The 24,051-nt window shown below is 34.1% G+C and overlaps 1 protein-coding gene across 6 annotated transcripts in view; it reads left to right on the top strand.

The window, feature by feature from the left end:
• Window positions 1–24,051, top strand: part of NIPBL (NIPBL cohesin loading factor) — a 199,522-nt gene that overhangs the window by 105,273 nt on the left and 70,198 nt on the right. For 4 of the 6 annotated variants that reach the window (XM_049648150.1, XM_049648152.1, XM_049648155.1 and 1 more), the window contains 2 exons: window positions 4,309–5,934; window positions 20,197–20,379. In XM_049648150.1, the coding sequence (XP_049504107.1) occupies window positions 4,309–5,934; window positions 20,197–20,379 (1,809 nt within the window). The remainder of the gene's footprint in view (window positions 1–4,308; window positions 5,935–20,196; window positions 20,380–24,051) is intronic. The other 2 variants (XM_049648156.1, XM_049648153.1) reach the window with 2 other exon arrangements.

Here is a 24,051-nt window from a genome sequence, read left to right as displayed (position 1 = left end):
ATTGCAAACTTATTTTAGACTGGTAGCTTTTTTTAGGGAGAATAAAACAAATTCAGCAAACAGCATCCTGTTCTTTCAGAAACTTGTAATATATATTTTACTTTTAATTATCTAATCAGTTTTCTCCATAATCTGTGATAGTGTGGCTCTAACAAAGATAAATTGAGAAGTTGAGTGAACAGAGCTGATTTACAATTTTGAACTTTGTAAGTTGACTTACAGAAGTATCTGGTGCTCTAAGGATTAAAGGATAAATGTTCATTGGAACTACTCTGTCTTTAGTTTGATATAGATGATTTAGTATCTGTATTTTTCCAAATTGGTTATACTGATTTTGCCGACCTCATATTCGTACTGTCATTCTGACTTGTTTCCTGAAAGCCATGTTCCCATTATTTCATGGCTTTATTTGAACACCTTTGGAATTTAGGTGCCACCAAACACCTGTGATTTGAACCCTGTCATTTTATATTCAGTTTCTACATTGTGTGATGGGACAGTGTTTTATGTATAAGCAGTTATCTTGAAAATTTGGGAAGATTAAAAGTCTGGTGTATTGCTCTAAGATCATAGGTAAGATCGTAAATAAAAGCAACATTGTCTGAAGTGGTAGTAGTTTTATAGTCAGGCCTTGAGAAGTGAAATATTTCCTTGAAATGAATTTATTACTAGTTACCACTGCATTTTAGGGTTAAACTGCGAAATTGATAATTACCTTGCATTCTAAGGTATGGCACTGAGAACTTTTTTATAACCATTGTATTGGTGGTGGTATGGAATACACAACATGACTTGTTTTACTGAGAGCTCTGTTCTCGGGTCTGAGCTTGTTTCCATTTTATTCATTTGTTATGAGAGAAGCATTCCTTTCAATAGATCAGAAATGGAAAAACTATACCTTGTCAATAAGATTAGAAAGCTTAACACACATGGTTGTTTGATAATTGTGGAACTCAAGAATAAGGATAGAATAATTTTAAGAAATACTTTACCTAAGCTGTGGCAGACCTAATGGATCTCTGTTCCACGTACAGAGGACACTTTTCTGGCTGCTAGGTATTGATGTCCTGTGGCCTTTTCTCCCTTCTTTGGATAGTTTTATATACACTGATAGGTTAATTCTCTGTAACCTAATATTTTATAATATTCTCAAAGGACCTTTTTGTTCCATCTTTTGCTCATATTTCCAATGTCTATAATTACATAAATTAATTTTAAAAGGCTATTCATCTTTGCTTCTGGGATGATCTATCATAGACATTAATATCTCCTTCGTGTGCTGAAAATTCCTGCTTTCTTTTTTCAAAGAGAGAGTTTCTTTGTTCATCTTTGCCTATTTCATCTTTTCCCAAGGTCCACTTTCCATGTTAGCAAGTATGAGGAATGGCCTAGCCTAGCTACTAATGTTTTTTAGAATGTTACAATATTCTTGCACTATAACCCTTATAAAAAGTAAATTACCTACTCTCATTTGGAATAAGAGAGGAGACAGGAACAGGACAGTTAACCACTTAGTTTATACTGCATTTTAGGGATGGGATGTTTTCATTTTTCATAATTGGCTACCATGTGTATAACTGTGCTGTTCTAAGTGTTTTCAGTTATCACTTGCAGATTTAAGCAAGTGTTATAGTTTGTTTCTTACAAGCATAATCAAGTTCAGAATTTCTCTAATGGCTAGATCTTATTTTCACATCAGCATCTAGATGACAAGTATTGTTGGTTTTGAAAATATTGTATCTTTTTGTATGCATTTTCTTCAGGACTCTGTGCATTCTGATAGCTAAACTTATGGTACCCAGTGCTGAAGAGGGCTTAAAGATAATCAGCGTCCTAAATATTGAAATTATTCTTCATAGAGATGGCTTTCCATCATTAGGTGAAGGTTATGATGTAATGAAGACTGATAACAAAAGTGGATAGACAAAAGTGACATGCAGATTCAGAACCACTTTACAGGAATAAGTTCATGGTGGAACTGAATCAGATCAAGTGAATCAAACCTGCGTGCTCTTGACATATTCAAGAATCCTTGCAGCAGTAATGGAATTTTTCCCGGTTTTACAGAAGAGGTGAAGTACTTTTCAATAGTTGAAAAATTAAAACTTTGTACTTAGCAATATATTGTGCATAATAGAAAAAATTACAACATCTTTCCCAATCTTAATATATTACTCACGTGCAAATGCTTTCATACATTTTTATTATAACCATAGCACCTATAGTTTAAGATAAATAAGTCAAACATGACAATTCCTTTGAAATTAAACTATGCCCAGTTTTAATTTTACTGATACATTATAAATTGAAATGAGGTTAATGATCTATAAACTCGTTTAACTATTTTGTAATCCTTTAAAATTTAGCCTTCAAGATATTTTAATGTTAATGTTCAGAAGAAAGACTGATTGCTCATATTAATAAAAGGACAAACCACAGATTTCTTAAGAGAAATTCTCAGATGCCTGAGATCTGTGATGTCATTACAGTACTTAAGTATGCTTAGGTTACCATTTTAATAACTTTCACAAGCATGTTTCATTGAAAAATATGTTAAAAATCTTCAACTAGATTATACTATTTAGATTTCTAGATTCTTGTCCTAAAGATTTAAGAGTATAGGTTGTAAGGCATCCCATTTATGAGGTAGTAATTATTTGGTATGCCCTATGGTAAGATATAAAGATTATTTTGTGTGGCAGAACATTACAAGATAAAATTATGGAAATATAAATTTAGTATTCTGAGTGCTTTCTTCTTAAGTACTGATGTAGAAAATTTCATATAAGTTCTTGCCAGGGTAGTTTTTACTGGGGAAAATAGATGATAATATACTTTATTATTATTATATAGTTATTTTACAAATGGAGCCTATGTGATGGTAGACTTGACTTCTGAATAAGCAGCAGAATGACTTGTACAAAAAATTACTAGCAAATATTTGAAGTAAATTTTAATAAAATATTTTACTAGATTTTAAGCTGGAATGAACTGCCGCTTCTCACTTTGAAAACAAAATGACAGAACTTTGGTGTATAAAAGCAACATTACCATTATTTTTTTATTTTTTTTTTTCCACAACTTGGTTTTCTAGCAATAAGGGATTGTGTTTTAGTGGTCAGTTTGTCTTTTAACCTTGTTTTCCTTCAATGGTATTATATCACATTGATGAATATCATAAGAGAATCTAGAGGTTCTCTTACAAAGATGAGTTAAAATGGCCTTTAAAACATAGCTAGGTAATTCAGCAAGTAAATATTAAAGCAGACAAAACCTTAAGGTACTATAATATAACTATTTCCAAAAACTAACTAGAGATTCAATTTATAGAAAATGACCTAGCAGCCTCTTGAGTCAAGTGGAATCATGCATAGAAGTACCTAACTGTTAAAAATACCTTGGCATTTTATTGTGGTGGTAGAGTTGTGCTTGTATGTATTTTTGTCTTTACATTTCAGAATACTGTAAATTATTTCTTAATGAGGCCAATATATAGATCCCTAGAACTTTACATGGAAGAGCCAAAGCATTTTTCTTAAGTGGAAGTTGCTATTAAGACAGGATTTACCTAAAGAGTCTTTATGTGTCTCATTTTTATACTTATAATATTAATGTATTTCCTTATTTTAAATATACTTCTGATTGTGTGTTAGCTTTTAAATTCCATTTGTGCTGTTGACACCTTGAAGAATTTGAATCCTGAATCAAAGGTTAATGACAAGCTGTTTAATTCTTTTTTTCCACCTTATTCTCATTTATCTTTTTTCAGTGGCATGATTTCTATTTTCTTTTGGGTTTTATTCTTTTCCGTACTTCTCTTACATGTTGTAAAACCTTATGTTTCCTGTTTAGTATGTCAGCAGATTTGCGGTACTTAGTTTTTGGTTAATGGTTAAAATGATCTTAAATGAGAACATATGATTTATAACTGGTTTCCTTATTCTTACGTAAAGAATCTGGTTTACCCTTTATATATACAAACATAAATATATGTTTGTATTTAATGTATTATACGTTCTGTTTTTTTATACTCTTGGGCTTATTTATATACTCAACAAATATGCTGTTAAATACTTGTTACTGTAGTCGTGAATATTTATTGAGGTACTGCATGCATGAATATTTCCTTAAACCTTGGTTTAATAGTATTATGTCATTCATGCCTGCTATTTTATACATGCATATTGACATTTGCATTCACCACATTAAAAAAAACATTGCGACTTAAATATCAAAGTCTTTATGGCTTTTAAGAAGATAAGAATATGTGTCTATTACTGATACTGAATATTTATCTTTAAATTTCAGATAAGCCTTTGAAAAAAAGAAAACAAGATTCTTACCCACAGGAGGCTGGGGGTGCTACAGGAGGTAATAGACCAGCTTCTCAGGAGACGGGTTCTACGGGAAATGGGTCAAGGCCAGCATTAATGGTTAGCATTGATCTTCATCAGGCAGGAAGAGTGGACTCTCAGGCTTCTATAACTCAGGATTCAGACTCCATAAAAAAGCCTGAAGAAATCAAACCATGTAATGATGCACCTATTTCTGTTCTTCAGGAAGATCTTATTGGAAATCTTAAATCTACACCAGAAAACCATCCTGAGACTCCTAAAAAAAAGTCTGATGCTGAGCTTTCAAAGAGTGAAATGAAACAAAATGAAAGTAGATTGACAGAATCTAAACCAAATGAAAACAGATTGGTGGAGACAAAGTCAAATGAAAGTAAGTTAGAAACTAAAATTGAGACACAAACAGAAGAACTGAAACAGAATGAGAGCAGAACAACTGAATCCAAACAAAATGAGAGCACCACAGCCGAACCTAAACAGAATGAAAATAGACTGTCTGACATAAAACCAAATGACAACAAACAAAATAATGGCAGATCAGAAACAACAAAGGCAAGACCCGAAACCCCAAAGCAAAAGGGTGAAAGCCGACCTGAAACTCCAAAACAAAAGAGTGATGGGCGCCCTGAAACCCCAAAACAGAAGGGTGATGGACGGCCTGAAACTCCAAAGCAGAAAGGTGACGGCCGACCTGAAACTCCAAAGCAAAAAAATGAAGGTCGGCCTGAAACACCAAAACATAGGCACGAAAATAGGAGGGATTCTGGAAAGCCATCAACAGACAAAAAACCTGAAGTGTCTAAACATAAACAGGATATTAAATCTGATTCACCTCGGTTAAAATCAGAACGAGCTGAAGCCTTAAAGCAGAGACCTGATGGGCGATCTATTTCTGAGTCATTAAGACGCGACCATGATAGTAAACAAAAATCAGATGACAGGAGTGAATCAGAGCGACATCGAGGGGATCAGTCTAGGGTTCGAAGACCAGAAACATTGAGATCCTCTAATAGAAATGAACATGGCATTAAATCTGATGGTTCAAAGCCTGATAAACTAGAAAGAAAACATAGACATGAATCAGGGGACTTACGGGAAAGACCATCTTCTGGGGAGCAAAAATCAAGGCCTGACAGTCCTCGTGTTAAACAAGGAGATTCTAATAAATCAAGACCTGATAAGCCTGGTTTTAAATCACCAAATAGTAAAGATGACAAAAGGACAGAGGGCAATAAGAGTAAAGTAGATAGTAACAAAGCTCATCCTGACAATAAGGCAGAATTTCCAAGTTATTTGTTGGGGGGCAGGTCTGGTGCATTGAAAAATTTTGTCATTCCAAAAATCAAGAGGGATAAAGATGGTAATATTACTCAGGAGACAAAGAAAATGGAAATGAAAGGAGAGCAGAAAGACAAAGTAGAAAAAATGGGATTAGTTGAAGATCTAAATAAAGGAGCTAAGCCTGTAGTTGTGCTGCAAAAACTGTCTTTGGATGATGTTCAGAAACTTATTAAAGATAGAGAAGATAAATCAAGAAGTTCCCTTAAACCTATCAAGAATAAACCATCAAAGTCAAATAAAGGTAAGAATACTTACACTGATGTCACTTGTATTCTAACTAGTTTTCAAGTTATAGGGTTACTAAGGATTAAAAAAGTGGAAATTTACAAAAATTGAAGCACTGCTACATGAAAACATAACATTTATATAAAACAATAATGAATTGTTTTCAGTAATATAAATAAAAAGTTCTCAGTGAAAATTCTTTGTCTTCCACCCCTATTTGAACTACTCGGTGTAGTCATGATTTTTACTTTGGTACTCAGAGATAAGTTCTTTTGCTGTTTAGTTATTTCATGTATTTTTGAAAGTTGCTTATTAATCAAATGAATGATTAGGATGGATGTATATAACAACTTCCTAAAGTTATTCAGACTGTGGAAGTATTCCATTCTATAAGGAGGTAGTATATTGAATTTTAATTTCTAACATCTCAGGAAAGCTATATGGTATACAAAAATCAATGTTATAAGCTCTTAAGAACATTGTGTCTCAATACTATTTTCTTACATACCTATGTATGTTAATTATTGATGCATAGTTTAAAATTATATAATTTAGAAAGTTATATAAAAGGTTATTATCTTTTTGTGGGAGAGGTGGTTAGTTACAGATGTTTTATTTAAAAAATATAGTTTTGTTCTTTTCTAGGGAAAAGTAATAGGGAATAGTATTCACCTCTTAAATTGGGTTAAATCATTAGTTTTGAGGTTTGGGGTGGGTTTTTTGTTTTGTTTATTATATGGTTGCTGAGTTAGATCCTGTGGTTACTTGAGTAGTATTATTTCCAGGAAAAAGAAGGTCTTAAGTATTGAAAATACAATGGCAGTTTGTGCAGAAAATATAATTTTGTATTCCTTTGTATACTGCTTTAAAAATATATAAGTATATATACAATATATATGTATATATAATTTGATGATGGTGTGTGGCAAGACCTATTTAGCCCATGCAATATAAATACATTAAGATACAGATTTTAAGACAATAGAGGTGAAAGTTTGATTTTTAAGTTCTCCTTCTGTGAAAGAGGTTCATTAAGAACTTAGATTTATATTTACTTATAGGACTATGAAACTCTTGAATTGTGCTATTTAGTAGGATAGCCAACTAGACTCTTAGGCTATTTAAATGGAAATTACTTTAAATAAAATTAAGAAATTCATATTCTCAGCAGCCACATGTGGCAAGTGGCTCCCTTATTTACACACATAGAGGACATTTGCATCATCATAAAAAGTTGTGTTGTATAGCACTGCAGTGTACTAAGAGATCCAGAAGGTGTAATGGTTATTATTATTTTTGTAAAATGTTGTATCTTGTCTATCAAAAAAAGCTCAATGAAAACATAGTATTACTACTAAGAACTCTTTATTCAAAGAAATCGCTTCTCATGGCTGATCTTTTTTTTTTGCTGTTACTTGGTCTTTATCAAATGTTTATTTTTTCACTATTTAATTTTATGTTTCAAAAATGAAAAAAGATTGTCCTTATCACTAATATTTATCCTTTTGTAGTGAAGCTTTAGATTTTAAATTATAGCAGTCAGACTTAAAAAATTAAGACTTCAGGTGTAACTAATAGTCTTTATTATTTGACTTAGGTGCATCTCTTCAGAATTACTTGTTTATGTAAAAGAGGTTGTTAGAATGTAGTGGCCAGCACTAGAATTTAGATACAGATTGTTTTTTAAAATTTTCACTGAAACTTTGGGAATGGCTTATACATAGTATAAGCTACAATTTTAGAAGAGTCAGAAAGATGGAAAGTGGTACCCTCTTGTCCCTTGATCTGGACCGTCTTTTTCTCCCCTGCCCTCTGTCAGCTTATGCTAGCCTTGCTTTCTAAGCTCTGTCCTAACAAAGAATCTTTACAACTGAACATCAAGAAACGAATATAGCTCCTAATATAGTACTCCTAATAGTAACTGCTGTACGATTTCCCCTGGTTTTTTCATTGCCTGTGAATGTAAACTTTTTAGTACTAATTCATGTTCCTCCTAAATGTACTTTTAACATGAATGTATATACTTGACATGTTCATGTTAGTAAGTAGGCTATCTGGGTGTGTCTGCCTGTTAGAGTAGGCTGTGTGTGTGTGTGTGTGTGTGTGTGTACAAATGCGCAAGTACGTATACACACATATATTACCAGATCTGCAATTATTATTAAGTGAACATTTCCATTAAAAATATTATTTTAATGCTTAGATTCACCTCAGGATCCCATGTATATCATTTGACTTTATTTATACCTTAGAATTCATATCTGTTATTTTTTAGTATACTAATTTTGGTTTTATCTTAGATGTCTGCTACCAAGTTAGCAATAGCACAGTTACATAATTGTGAATTTTTTTTAATTACATAGGAAGCATAGTTGTGGCACAACTACCCTTTGTGTAGCACACATTACTTGGGACTTTCTTTTGGAGAGTCACAGAGAATCACATATTCTGACATGTTGGTGTTTTTCTAAGTAAAGGAATTGTATTGAGTATTGCTGAGATAACTTTTGTGGTTGATTTCTAAGGCCAAAATTCTTGGTAGGTTTTCTTGGAAGAGTCATGAAATTCTGTCTTTTACATATTTTTAGCTGATGTCAGTATTTAAAATATTCATTCTTTAGGAATAGTTTAAAATTCCTTGAGTATACTTTAAGCTGATCAATTTTGAATGGTAGGGGTATAGATTTATAACTTATAATAAATATTATGTATATTTGTTGTTTGTGTGACCATATTAAATGTAAAGTGACATTGTTTTATTTCTATGGGGATATGTGTATATCCCAGTACCTAACATAATACCTAGTGCTTAATTAGCATATTAAATATCTGTTGAATGACTATTGCCACCATGTTTCAGAAGAGGATTTGTGTGCAGATTAAAATTGTGTGTTCATTTTTTATGTTCCTACCAGTAGACCCTAACCCAAGATCTACATAATTTTCAACTTTGTGTCCCCTAAAATTTGTTACAACTTGTTTTACACTGTCAACTACCTACTTTTTGTTAAGATCCCAAGAAAACTTACTCATATTTATATGTGTTTAATTTACCCTTTTTCTTATTTTGCTCTATAGCTGTTACAGATTGGCTCGGTATGACTTCTGTTCTCATCCTGCTTCTTTCATCTTCTGTCTTATCACTTTGTTTCTTCTTTTTCAAGTGGGGGATGGGTACAGATAATCAACATAATCTTTAAAACCTTTAAAATTTTTAAAATATCTTCTATTATACTTCAGTCAGTATATTGAAATGCCAAAAATAGTATCTTTATTGTTAAAATATTCTTAGACTATTGTCCTGATATACCCTAATGTACAATATGTCTCCAAATTAAAATAATATGAAGTTAAGAGGTCTTTAAGACTGGCATGTTCATCAGCTAGCCTGCCTTATGTGTTATTAGTAGCTTAGTATCTGTAATCACACACATTAACAATTTGATTGGTTATTTACAATTCCAGAATGTCTCATGATATTTTAGCTTTATGTCCAAGGAAATAATTTTTTTTCTTCCTCCACATACTTCCTTCCAACCAGTGTATCATTTTGTATCACTTAACTCACTACTTTTAAGAAATATCCCATACCACCTATATTTGAGATCATGGCCTTTAAACCATGAAACAGTTACTGAAAATGGTTTTCACTGGGAATGTGTACTTCTCTAACAGCTCAAATAGTCAACAGTGTTTAAACCCTAGGGTTCATTTGGTTAGGGAATGGTTGCGGTCATATTGGGAGCAGTTATTTCACGTCAGTTATTACTGTACCAGTTAAACTACTAAATGTTGTTCACTATAATACATTGGTTGCTTCTATAAAGTTTTCCTATATGTTAGAAATAGGTGTATGTATGATTGAGGGGTGAGAAGACAGCAAATAATTACTTGTGAGAGAACCTTCTATTTATGAAGAACACACTGAATTCCCTCTTACTCTAAAAAAAGTTACTGAAATCCTCCCCTACAAGAGCCTGATACCTATACTAAGATAATGAATACCTACTTGATAGATCATAGTATACTATATCATAGTATAATATTAAATCATTAATATAATATTGTAGTAAGTTAATTTTATTATATAGGTTAATGTATCATAGTACAGTTGACTCTTTAACAACATGGGGGTTAGGGGCACTGGCCACCACACACTTGAAAATCTATGTATAACGTTGGACTCACAGAAACTTCTCTGCCAGTAGCTTACTGTTGACCGGATGCCTTGCAGATAACATAAACAGTTGATTAGTGTACACACACACACACACACATACATATATATACACATATGTATACATATATAACAGATATGAATTCTAAGGTATTATATACTGTACTTTTACAATAAAGTAAGCTAGAGAAAAGAAAATTATTAAAATAATAAGAGAAAATACATCTATAGTACTATACTATATTTATTGGAAAAATTCTGTCTATAGTGGACCTGTGTAGGTCAAACCCATATTATTCAAAGTCAACTGTATGTATAATATAATACATAGCATGATTTAGTATAGTATAATATCAAGTAGGTTTTCATTATCTTAATATCAGTCTCTTGTAGAGGAGGGTTTCAGTAACTTTTTTTAGAGTAAGAGAATTCACTATATTAAGAGTAATATATCAGAGTAACAGTATATAACACTATACTCTGATATAATATGATACAGTATAATGTGGATTTTTAAATCTGGATCCCCTCCAGATTAAAAAAATTAGCCTTCTCTGGCTTCTAATGTTGAAAATTGAAAATTCTCCATTAAGTCCATTATAAATGATAATACAAAGTGCACTGGAATCAGAATCTCGAATAAATTGTAGCCTTGGTTCATTCACTTTATAATGGAGAAACCAATTTTCTTCCTACCTCATTCATTTATGAGAACCAAAATGAGTCTTGCAGTAAGAACCAAGAGCTGTCCAATTTTTTATATGACGAAATGCAGTCATGCCATTTTAATTGAGTTTATCTAATGAGAGTATTTTTGAAAAACTTTATATGTATATATACTTTATATTCACAGTATATTCGAAGACACTGCTACCACCATTTCTTGTCAATTTTTTGAGATGTATTTAACATAATAGCATTTCATTGAAGTGTACAAAATAATAATTTGATGTATGTATATGTCATGAAATAATTACCACAATAAATTAGCATTCATCACCTCACATAGTTCTATTTTTTTTTTCTTAAGAGAACTTTTAAGATTTGCTGTCTTAGCAACTTTGAAATATACAGTATGGTACTGTTAACTGTAGTAACTATGGTGTACATTATATCCCCAGAAATTATTCATCTTATAACTAGAAGTTTATACATTTTGAACACCTGTACCCATTTCACCCAACAACCACCACCCCCGTGTCTGGCAACCACCAACCTGTTCTCTGTTTCTGAGTTCAGTTTTTTTAGATTCCACATATAAGTGAAATCACACAGTATTTGTCTCTCGCTATTTGACTTATTTCTCCTAGCATAAGGCCCCGCAGGGTACATCCATGTTGTTGCAAATGATATGCTTTCCTTCTTTTTTGTTACTGAATAATCTAGTGTGTGTGTGTACACATACATTTACACCACATTTTTCTTTACTCATTTGTCGATAGACTAAACAACTTAGGTTGTTTTCATGTCTTGGCTATTGTAAATAATGCTTCAGTGAACATGGGTGGGGACAGGCTGTGGAGATATCTCTTTGAAATAGTGATTTCATTCCCTTTGGGTATATATCCAGAAGTGAGTATTGCTGGATCCTATGGTGGTTTTATTTGAGACCTCCATACTATTTTTCATAGTGGCTAGACCAGTTTATATTCCCCCCCCGCCCAAACAGTGCACAAGGTTACATTTTCTCCACATTCTCACCAACACTTCTTGTTGCCTTTTTGATAATAGCCATTCCAGCAGGTGTACCTTCTTCCAATTTTGATTTGCATTTCCCTGATGATTAGTGATGTTGAGCACCTTTTCATACACTTGTTACACTTGTTGACCATCATGGTTCCTGAGATCGAGCCCCATAGCAGGCTCTGTGCTAATAGCTAATAGCACAGAGCCTGCTTTGGATTCTTTCTCTCCCTCTCTCTGCCCCTCCCCCACGCATGTACTTGCACTTCTCTCTCTCTCTCTCAAAATAAATAAATACACTTAAAATTTTTTTTCTTATTTTTGTTAAATCTTTTTTTTTTAATGTTTTTATTTATTTTTGAGACAGAGAGAGACAGAGCATGAGCTGGGGAGGGGCAGAGAGAGAGGGAGACACAGAATCCAAAGCAGGCTCCAGGCTCTGAGCTGTCAGCACAGAGCCTGACGCAGGGCTCGAACTCACAGACTGTGGGATCATGATCTGAACTGAAGTCGGATGCCTAACCGACTGAGCCACCCAGACGCACCTCTTTATTTTTGAGAGAGAGACAGAGTGTGAGCAGGGGAGGAGCAGAGAGAGAGGGAGACACAGAATCCGAAGCAGGCTCCAGGCCCTGAGCTGTCAGCACAGAGCCCGATGCAGGGCTCGAACTCACAAACCTCTGAGCCGAAGTCGGACACTTAACCAACTGAACCACCCAGGTGCCCCTTAAAAAATTTTTTTTAAATGACCATCCTTTCTTTGTTGAATATTCTTGGCTGCTTTTTTGTAAATTAATTGACCATATATGCATGAGTTTATTTCTGGGCTGTCTTATCTGTTCCATTTATATATGTGTCTATTTTTATGCCATTATCATACTGTTTTGATTACTACAGCTTTGCAATATAGTTTAAGATCAGGAAGCATGGTGCCCTGAGCTTTGTTCTTCTTTCTTAAGATTGCTTTGGTTATTTGACTATTTTGTGGTTCGGTGCAAATTTTAGGGCTGTTCTATTTCTGTAATAAATGTCATTGGAATTTTGACAGGGATTGCTTTGTATATATAGATGGCTTTAGGTAGTGTGGGCATTTTAACAGCATTAATTCTTGTAATCCATGAGCACAGAACTTTCTTTGCATTTATTTGTCTCTTTAGTTCCTTCTATCAACTTTTTCTAGTTTTCAGTGTACAGATCTTTCACCTCTGGTTAAATTTATTCCTTGATATTTTGTTCTTTTGGATGTAATTATAAATGGATTTTTTTCTTAATATCTCTTTCTGATTATTGTTCGTATATCAAAATGCAACTGATTTTTGTATGTTGATTTTGTATCCTGCAACCTTTTTTACTTTATTAGTTCTAACAGTTTATTGGTGGAATCTTTAGGTTTTCTATATATATCATGTAGTCTGGCAATAGCGATAGTTAATTTTTCCCTTCTCGTCTGGATGCCTTTTATTTCTTTTTCCTCCCTAATTGCTCTGCTCTGGCTAGGACTTCTAGTATTATGTTGAATAAAAATGGCAAGATTGGGCATCCTTATCTTGTTCCTTATAAAGCTTTTCACCATTGAGTAAGATATTAGCTGTGGGCTTGTCATATATGGCCTTTATCCGGTTTATTTATTTATCGGTTAATCCGATAAATAGATTATTCTGTAGCAAATGAGACCTAAAATTTGTAATGTCCACTGTTACTTGAGTATTTATGTGTGTATGTAAAACGATTAATCTAGAATGAGTTTTGAAATAGTTTTCTAGTTCTCTAGTATTTATGTAGTGTGAAGTTTGCCAAATATAATATTTCAAGAAGGATATTTAATATCTGAGTACCTCATTTAGTGGGGTTATATAAGTTATTAATATATTAATATTTAATATATAAAAATATATAACAAGTAGAATCAGACTTCAATTACTTTTAATATATTTTACACTTGTCGCACGTCAATTATGATATCTTTTCACTTTGTGGATAAACTTCCTTCAGGATTTAGAAAAGACTTTTCATCTGGAAAAAAGCTGTTATAATAGATAAAACTGATCTAAACACCTTTCTTCATAGAGTTTTTTTGTTGTATAGATTTCCTTGGAATAAATTTCTATGAATAGTATAAGTAATGAGTTAAAGGATTTTAACCCCATTTGCTCTGTTACATATTCTACACTAGTTAACAGATTCTGAGTATATACATTTCAGTCAACTACAAGCAGACTTACAGAACTCAGAAGCAAAGGCTGAATCATTTCATATCATCTCAAACATCTCTGCATAGCAGTTAATTCCTAAAGACATCGCTGTGTAAAGCATTGTAGAAAATTTGATCTTTTCAATAACGATCATGAGTCAGGAAGTTGACTTATTAAAAAAAAAAATGGACACAGTGCTTTTAAGAAAAATTTACATCAAGAATAGAATATTGGGACACCTGGGTGGCTTAGTTTGTTGAGCATCCAAGTCTTGATTTCAGCTCAGGTTGTGATCCCTGAGTCCTCATGGGATCAAGCCCCACATCAGCTCCACACTGTGCATAGAGCCTGCTTAAGATTCTCTCTCTCTACCTCTGCCCTCTCCCTGACTCGTGTATTCTTTTTCTCTCTCAGTCTCTCTCTCTCAAATTAAAAAAAAATTTTTTTTTAAAGCAATAGTAGAGTGGGGCACCTGGGTGGCTTAGTCAGTTAAGCGTCTGACTCTTGACTTTGGCTCAGGTTAAGATCTTGCAGTTTGTGGATTTGAGCCCTGCATCGGGCTCTGTGTGGGCAGCAGGGAGAGTGCTTGGGATTCTGTCTGCCTCTCTCTCTGCCCTTCCCCCACGTGCACACACACCTTCTCTCAAAATAATAAACTTAAAAAAAAAAATAAGTTGAAAGTATATTGACTACCTTGTATCAGAGAGCTTAATTATCTATGCTATAATTTTGATATAAAAGTTGCTGCTTCATATTTTAAGTTTTTTTGTAATCCTGAATAAGTAGTATTAGGCCTCCAGCCAGTACCTGGGGTCTCTCTGCCTCTTTACCAAAATTAAAGCAACTTTATACCAGATTATCTCATTATGCATCACTTCCATTTTTCCTAAATCATCACAAACAAAAGCAAACCTATTTCCTGACCTTTTCCTTTTAGAGAAGGTAATCTACCTGATGTTCTCTTCCCTTAAATTAAGACCTCATCCTCAGTTACAAACAGATCCTCCCTTCTTATTACTCTGATGACTGTTAACTAACATCTATAGAAAGCTGTGAGTTTCACTTCCCTCATTTTCACTCAGCCAAAGAGCCTTAGCACTACTAAAAAGGAGAATGTCCTTTCTCCTAGTTTGCTACTGCTCTTTCCAAATTCAGTTGATCCTTGAACAACATGGAGGGTTCTTCCTCTACACAGTCAAAAATCCATGTATAACTTTTGACTCCCCCCAAATTTAACTACTGATATAGCCTAATGTTGACCAGGAAGCTTTACCAATAACATAAAGTCAATACATATTTTGTTTATTACACGCATTATATACTGTTAAAATCATAAGAAAAAGAAAATACATCAATACTATACTGTATCTCTCAAGAAAAATTGGCATATAAATGGACCCATGCAGTTCAAACATGTTAAGGGTCACCTGTAATTGCTAAAATGTACGTGTCAAAGTTTTTCCCCTAAGGTCATTGTTTTGTGACCTCCAAACTTTTTTTTTAATGTTTATTTATTTTTGAGAGAGAGATACAGAGTGCAAGCGGGGGAGGGCAGAGAGAGAGGGAGACACAGAATCCGAAGCAGGCTCAAGGCTGTGAGCTGTCAGCACAGAGCCCAACGCAAGGCTTAAACCCATGAATCACGAAATCATGACCTGAGTCAAAGTCGGATGCTCAACTGACTAAGCCACCCAGGCACCCGACCTCAAAACTTTGGACAGCAATCTTCCATGTCCCTACGTTCACTGCAGATTTTGGTCCCTAGTGCACAGTCTTCCTCTTTATCCATAGTACTGCCATCAGGTTAGGTAATCTTATGGTCCCTGTGAAAGGAACATTCAGTGTCCTGGTCTCATAGTTGAACCATACTTTTTTTTAGTTTCTCTTTAGGTTGTTGCTTTTTGTTTCTACCTCCCAACTGTTGCCATATTTCAGGGCTATGTAATCCACAATTTATGCTACTTAGATGTACTTCTTAATAGTGGCTTTAAATAAAGAAGTTGGCTTGCATTTAGGAACCATTTCTACCAAAAATATGTATCTTCTTCAAACTGTATTAACCCACTTAGGGTTACACGACAGTCAGATTGCCTGTATTTGGGGTTAAAGATCCATTTGATGCTACTCCTTTGTAATTTGAGTAGGTTGTTGGAAGAATTGTCCCTGAACTACATTATGCCTAAGATGTTTTTTATGACTTACATAATTTGGAGTTTTATGTGAGTTTCTTGGTTTGTTTCTGAACATGACTGGTTTCCACTGTCTGAATCTTTAGTCCCAAAGAGTTCATTTATTTTAATCTCGGGGTTGTTTGTTTCACTTAAAAAAACAAATAACACATTTTTTTTTAATGTTTATTTTTGACACAATGCGAGAGACAGAGTGCAAGCAGCGGAGAGGGAGACATAGAATCTGAAGCAGGCTCCAGGCTCTGAGCTGTCAGCACAGAGCCCGACGCGGGGCTCAAACTCATGAACTCACGAACCGTGAGATCATGACCTGAGCCAAAATCGGACGCTTAACTGACTGAGCCACTCAGGCGCTCCCAAATAATACATTGTTATCTAATCAGTGACTCTTTGAGACTTTTAATAGTCTGGTTTTAATAATCTGCTAAATGTGCTAATATAAGTAATTTAGAAATCCAAGGTTCCTAAAATGTGCCATATCTAGAAGTAAATGTATTCTTTTAGCCTTATTAGAGCTAGAAAATAGAGGTGCGCTACATCTAATGGAGTATATACCTACAAAAGCTGAAAGTGTGATATTCACAAAATTGTGACTAAATGACATTATCCCCTCAAGCCAGTAACTTAAAATTTTGTGGTAATTCAAACACCTGATTTAAACAATAAAGTAGTTGGAATGGGAGAAGTGAGGTGAGAAAGATAATCATCAGGTCCTAGCAATCTGAATTTTTTAAGAACAATAACCCTACAAACAATTTCTTTTTTTTTTTTTAATGTTTATTTTATTTTTGAGAGAGAGCACAAACCAGGGAAGGGCAGAGAGAGACAGAGAGACAGAGAGAGAGACAGAGACATAGAATCCGAAGCAGGCTCTAGACTGCGCTGTTAGCACAGAGCCCGATGTGGGGCTGCACCCATGAACTGTGAGATTGTGACCTGAGCCAAAGTCAGACGCTTAACTGACTAAGCCACCCAGGTGCCTCCATAAACAATAATTTCTAAAATCTAGTTTCTAGTTGTGTTAAGAAATAGACATTATTTTGCAATTAAACAATTACTAGTTCCTAATTTAGGGGAAAGAACATAACCAATACATCATAGGCATCATTTGAGGTACTCACTGTTTATTCAGATCTTTTGAAGCTGAGTCAGTTATTCAGTCCTTGATAATGTAGTAAAGAACCCGAATGTGAGTATAGGAAAGTCTAACATTTTATCTCTTATTCTTTATAATCAAGGGACCTAGCTGAGTCAGTTTATAAAGTGTTTTATTAAAAGGAAGAAAGGATGTGTTTAATTGAGAAAATGACTAAACCTTTGGAATAGATGTTTCTTTAAAATGAAACAGAGGTCACTTTTGGAGGATGATACATTGAGAGACATTACCTGTTGCTGGATTCGTTTTTTCTTAAGTTGGGTCATCTTCAGAAATTAAACATTTGGTCTTTGAATTATGTTGCTGTACCATTCAGTTATACAGAGGTTAAAATGATCGACCTAATAGAAAAGCTCTTAAATCTGATTGTATTCTTATGATTTAGGGAATAAGAGATGGTAAACTACAATGAATAAACTTTGGTGCCTGCTTTATCATATATATGACTTTAAGTTTTCTATGTCTGGCTATTGTGAGGAGTTTTTTTAAAAGAGAGAAAGAGAGCAGAGTCCTTGCTCTGGTGATCTCACAAACCATTGTAAAGAGACTACAAGTACCAATACATATATTGACCCTTGATTATCTATTGTATATTTATCCATAGGATAATTTTTATTCTGGGATATGTATCAGGTCAGTATATGTCTTTGAGAATGGGAATTTAAGCAGAACATAATCAGGTAAATTGGCTTTTTAAAAAATGTCATGATGGATTAAAGGCCAAATACTTTGGCGCTATCTCTACTAATTTTTTTTTTAATGTTTTGTTTGAGAGAGAGCGAGAGCACACAGGAGAGAGGTAGAGAGAGCAGGAGAGAGAGAATCCCAAGTAGGCTCTGCACTGTCGTCATGGAGCCTGACATGGGACTCCATCTCACAAACCGTGAGATCATGACCTGAGCTGAAGTCAAGAGTTGGATGCTTAACTGACTGAGCCACTCAGGCACCAGGGGCTATCATTATTTAAATACCCCAAAAGGTTATAACATTTCAGGAGTACAAAAAGGACAGTACTTCCTTTTTTTTTTTTTTTTTAATTTGGGAAATGTCTTCATTTGCCTCTAAAATCTAGCAATTCAGAAACTATACAGGAAGTTTGTAAGTGATCATAGGAAACTGTGAATGACAGGTAATCAGAAAGCATTTATTGAGCCATTTATAAATTATTAAAATAAATTAAGATAAATTATAGGCCATGTGGAAAGGGGAAGGTAAATACTAGAAGACATGATCCTTCCATCAAAAAAGAACCACACATTTAATTAGTGGTGCTCAAGACGTTAAGGACTTTTAAATGAGATGCATGTTGTATTTACCTTTGGGCTGAACATATGGACAATCCAAAGCTAAAGTTGGTTTCTTTTACTTGTAGCAATATTCTGAAAAGACCTCACTGATAAAGTACAGTTAAATTAAGAAAGCCAGCACAGAGTAATGTTACATGATTTGAAAGTGACACAGATAAGTTACACTCAACATTAGTCTGTCAGGATTCTCAGCAATGAATTCTTTGGAATACTACCAGTCACAAGTATTAGATCTTTATTGGGTAAAATTTTTGCTATGCGTGTCCTTAGAAGAGTAAAAGACTAAAGGTTACTGAAATAACTCTTTCATGATGTTCAATAAAAATTGCATGAAGAATAAAAAAAAGATTATTCTTCCATTGAGATTAATAATCTATGTTTTATATTCTTAAATTATTGGGATTGAATACTGAGGCTTTGAAATTATCTTAATCAGTACCCATTCATTTTTGTCATGATTTATTTTTATCCTTTACATAAGCACTATTAAAATTCAAATGTTGTAGTGTTAATGTTGATTATAGTTACTAATATTCCCCGTTATAATCCACTAAAGTACTCTTTGCTCCCAGTTTCTAAAATTTAGCAGCTAAGACCTCATTTTTGTACTTCCACTAAAAAATTTACAAGGGTAAGTAAAGTAAGTTAAAATTGTCATCATCAAGGACAAATTATCCTGAATAAATAGCTTTTGCTACTTCTTTATTTTTAAGCTCTCAATAAGATGTTAAGAATTTATTTCTTCATTTGTAGTATTTGTGTATTTGTGTGTATGTGTGTAGGATTAAATAGTAAATATTATGTTAATGTTATTATGCTGATATATTTTTATTCCGTCATTACTTTTTCATGGGAAAATATGAACTTATTTCATGACAGACTTGAATTTACTATTTTCAATTATAGACAATTATATTTTTAAATATTTTTGTTTTGTTTATCCTGCCTTTCATGTTCCTTTATCTTCAGTTAAATGCATATATTGGTTTATCTGTTTGAGGAAGTTCTTTGGAATACTAAAGGCATTACCATGCCTCTCGAATAGACAGTGATAGGTAAAAGCATGTAAAAGTCTGGTCTCAGCCATATCACACAACCACCAAGATCATAGATGAAGAGAAGGAGGTGCTAAGTGTCTTCCAACTCTTCTAATCTGCACGGAGAGAGAGCCTTACTTTCAAACTAACTGGTATAGACCTCTGTAAAACAAATGGGGGTGCTACCAAGAATGCAAAATGAATCCCCTAGTACAAATACGCTAGTCAATGCCAGTGGATTCATAGTTTTAGAAAGTTTTTAGTCTGTGCAGACAAATGAAGGCATTATATCAAAAACTGATGATATAACTACCCTTTTTATATTTTTTAAGTTGTTCTATAATGATACATGTATAAAAACTGCATTATCAGGTCAGGGTTGAGCCTATTACAGTTTTAAATATGTGTTTTATTAAAATACAAAGCTGACTTAGAAAACGTATATAAATACTAGTATTTCATTTTCATTGTTCTAATTTAGTTAAAATTTCCCTTTTATCTTCAGATTTAAATTTTTTTCTTACCTTTCATTAATAGGTAGTATAGATCAATCAGTGTTAAAAGAATTACCCCCCGAACTTCTGGCAGAAATTGAATCCACCATGCCACTTTGTGAACGTGTGAAAATGAATAAACGCAAGCGTAGCACAGTTAATGAAAAGCCAAAATATGCTGAAATCAGTTCAGATGAAGATAATGATAGTGATGAAGCTTTTGAATGTAAGTATCACATAATTTTATTATTACTTTAGAATTAAAACGCAGGTTGATATGTTTGTCTCATTCATAATTTGGGGGGTTAGGAACAGTACAGTGATCTTAATTCTTAATAACTTAGTATAGCAAGGCTTTTTCTTTATGCTAAAAAACGTGTGACAGATGAGATCAGTTGGCACCAAGAAAAAAAATTTTAATGAGCTATGGTTAGTGTCAAATAACACAGGTATGTGTCTGTATTTAGCAAACATTTATTGAGTTCCTACTATATATGTTAGGCACTGAGATTAAAAATATAAATAAGATGTGGCCCCTGTCTTTAAAGAGCCTTCAGTCTAATGGGGGAAATATGTAAACAGTTGTAGCACAGTGAGAAAAGTACAGTGATAATAAGTAAATCCAGGGTGCTATGGGAGCACATTGGATTGACATCAAAATTATACTTGGGTTTCAGGGAACGCTTACTGGAAGAGGTGACACTTGAGTTGAGTCTTGAAGGACACATAGGAGATAGCCAGGTGAAGAAATATTTAAAACCATACTATCACTAAATTATGAATGGATTAGCCACATTGCCAATTATCTGTGTGGTTTGGACCTGGCTTCTCCTTTTTGCCCAGCTGTGTCCTGGAATTCCTCCCTTGTTTCACTGTTTTCCAGAGCTGGCTTCTTCACTACACAGCTACCTCTCTACAACACTGTGATCACCTGTCTTTGCACTAGACTTGCTATACCTCGCCTGTCTTCCTACTGGTCCACTGAAAAAGTTCTTCTCTTTTATCCCTATCTTCCTTCTTCTGGAGCAAGAGAATTGAGCCTAGCCAAGAGGGGTCAGCAACCTTGTTTGACTTAAACGGCATTCAGTGGAAACAGACTATGGGAGATCTTCACTTGTGTGCCAACTGACTTAGTCATTTTGACCAAAAGAACTGGGAAGACCTCCAGTGTATTCTACCTTTTCCACCTAGTTTCCATAGATTGAGGTGTGACAAGCAAGGGCAGGAAGGACAGATGCATGCTGCTAATTTTAAATGTATATTGCTGATGGAAATCCTTCACCTCCTCCAAAGTTTTTAATGTTCATTTACTCTGATTTTCTTTAAATTGTGAGCTCTTGAGCTATGAGCAGTAGGCTATAAATACTGAACAAATCTGAAGAAAGTTTTAAAATTGAAATAAAATATATAGCAAAGTTAATCTGACAATTATATGTACAATTGTTATCATTTGTATTCTCATGAGATGTATTTACATGGAATATATTTCAATGGCTAAACTTAATACTTTTTTTATTATAATCAAACATTTTGGTCATATGGGAACATATATTCTGGAAAGGGATAGGAGAAAGGAGATCTGGTGGCTCATAAACTCACTCCCCTTTATAGACATGCCTCTCCTTCACTCTCTCTCCTGCTCCCTAAAACATCACCCATTCCTAAAGGGAGTAGTTAAGAAGGAGGAGTTATTTAATTGCAGACTGATTTCAAATCACACTTCAACTCCCATTTCACTGAGAGCGGCTGAGCTCCTCTCATTGCTAAGCTGAGGAGAATTTTGAAGCTACCTTGCAGTTAAGTAGAAAGAATAGCACAATCAGAAATGGCCATCAAGTGTAAGAGAAGAGAGCCACACATGCCTTATGTTTGTCATTAGTGCAGCCACTATTCTTTTCTTTGCTTTCTGTTAGGAGAGCTCTCATTTCATCTTATGGAAGCACTTAGTGTCATCTTAAAGCCATGAACCCTGTTATATCTGTTTCCAAGTGTACTGAAAGCTCGTATCAGAGAACCTCAGCTTCAGCCCTTGCTAGGAGGAAGAAAAGTTTCTCTGGATTTTTTAAGAGACTTCAGAGTAGCTTCCTGTTTTTCTAATTTCTATACAAGTAACTATAGAAAAATTTACTCTGGAGCCGCTGATTTGAGAGATGGAGGAATTGCAATTGGTAGTTTACATAAACAAACACATTGTCATTATACCACAACAAAAACAATGCAGTGAGAATATAGTGTAATACAAAATGTAAAAGTAGTATGAGAACATAAACACAAGCGTTATGCTGCTTTGAGAGAGACCGTTTGAAACTTAAGGTTTTACTGCAGTTTAATCAAATTGCACTCCTGAAAATCTAAAACTAAGGCAATTGTTTTGTTGAAGGATGGGGGAAAGGTTGAGGGGTAACTTTGAAAGTTGGGCCACATAGATCTGGATAGCCATAGCACAACTACAAGGTCAGTGTGTTGCTGGGGAAGGAGGGAAGATGTAAGCTAAAGAGCAATGTAGGTGAAAGTTAGGGAAGGTGGAAGACACTCAAGTCATATTTTATCTACCTGTCTACTGAGCTCCTCCCCTATTTCTTGAGAGTAATAGCAAAAGAATAAACTAGTAACAATGAATTGGGATCCTGGTAACCTTATTACAACACACTGTATCATAGAAGTTGGGTGGGAATTTTTTCTAATTTGCCGTCCTATTTTTATCCAAATTTCCTAAAGTTTAATGGATGTGAAACAAAAAATCTTCAAGGCCTATAAAAATTATCACCGGTACGGTATTTTGTATGTTCTTGCTAACAACTGTAAGATTTTTCAAGCGTTTTCTAATCATAGAATTGAATGCTTGAAATGGATTTCGTATGAAATTAAGTTTCAAAAGGACTAGGTCATATTTGAGGTCATAGAATTCTTTCTGAACAAGTTTGCTTATTAGTTGTTTTTCCTCATGTTTGATAGGTATGTTAGTACTTGTTGAAAAGTATTTAGTGAATGCTAAATGTTTCTCTGATACACACACACACACCCCTTATATTAGTTTAATAAGGCAGCCTCTCAACTAAGAGAACGTACTGGGGCATACCCTAATTGCAAAAGGGGAGAAAGTCCTACTTCTTCCTCATATTTCATAGTCAAATTTATGCCTAATTATGAAGAAAATCATTGGAGATTTAAATATATGCATTTACATTTGTCTTTTTTTATGAACCATCTTTCTGTGCCAAGTCTATGACCAAAAAGAGGAAACAAAATTATCTTTTTCTGCCATACTGTCAGTAAATTGGACAGAAGGGTCCAGAACCAGAAACCAAACTAGATTCTCGAATAGGAGCAGCTAAGGCAGCACGTAAGGGTGAGATTAGCCAGAGTGTAGGCATTGCTTATTCACACATAAGGGCACCAGTACAAGCGTAGTAGAATACATCTATCTATGCTAGTAAGATTGGCATCCTTAAATCTAAGAATTTAAGGGGACTCAAGCATTATTTTTGTCTTAAGTATTTGAGTATTGATCATAGTTAGGAATGTGAAATAGAAGTCAGCTACAAGAAAGCAAGGGAGTCACATTTAGTTCAACGATTAGAAAGTATTTCATTGTCAGCAACAAGTGGTCAAAACAAGAATCCCAAGATGTAGGACACATTACTTCTCTAACCTAGTTTTAAGTTGTTGGTACTGCATGCAAGAGCAGGTATGGTAAATATTTGTCACTTGTACTGCCCTCAGGTTGTCACAGGACAGACATTTCTAATCAGTCTTTCTTGCTGAAATATGATGCTTTCTCAAGGAAATATAATGTTCTTGGCAGCTATTACCATTTGATCAGAGTTGATGTGTCAGATGAAATCTGTTTGCCAGTTCTGCCTAGAAGTTCCTGTCAATACTGGTGATTTTAGCAGAA

This window comes from Panthera uncia (genome assembly GCF_023721935.1).
Source record: "Panthera uncia isolate 11264 chromosome A1 unlocalized genomic scaffold, Puncia_PCG_1.0 HiC_scaffold_17, whole genome shotgun sequence".
NCBI classification, from domain to species: Eukaryota; Metazoa; Chordata; class Mammalia; order Carnivora; family Felidae; genus Panthera; species Panthera uncia.
Note: the sequence above shows the minus strand (reverse complement) of the source record. Positions and strands in the feature narration are given on the sequence as shown.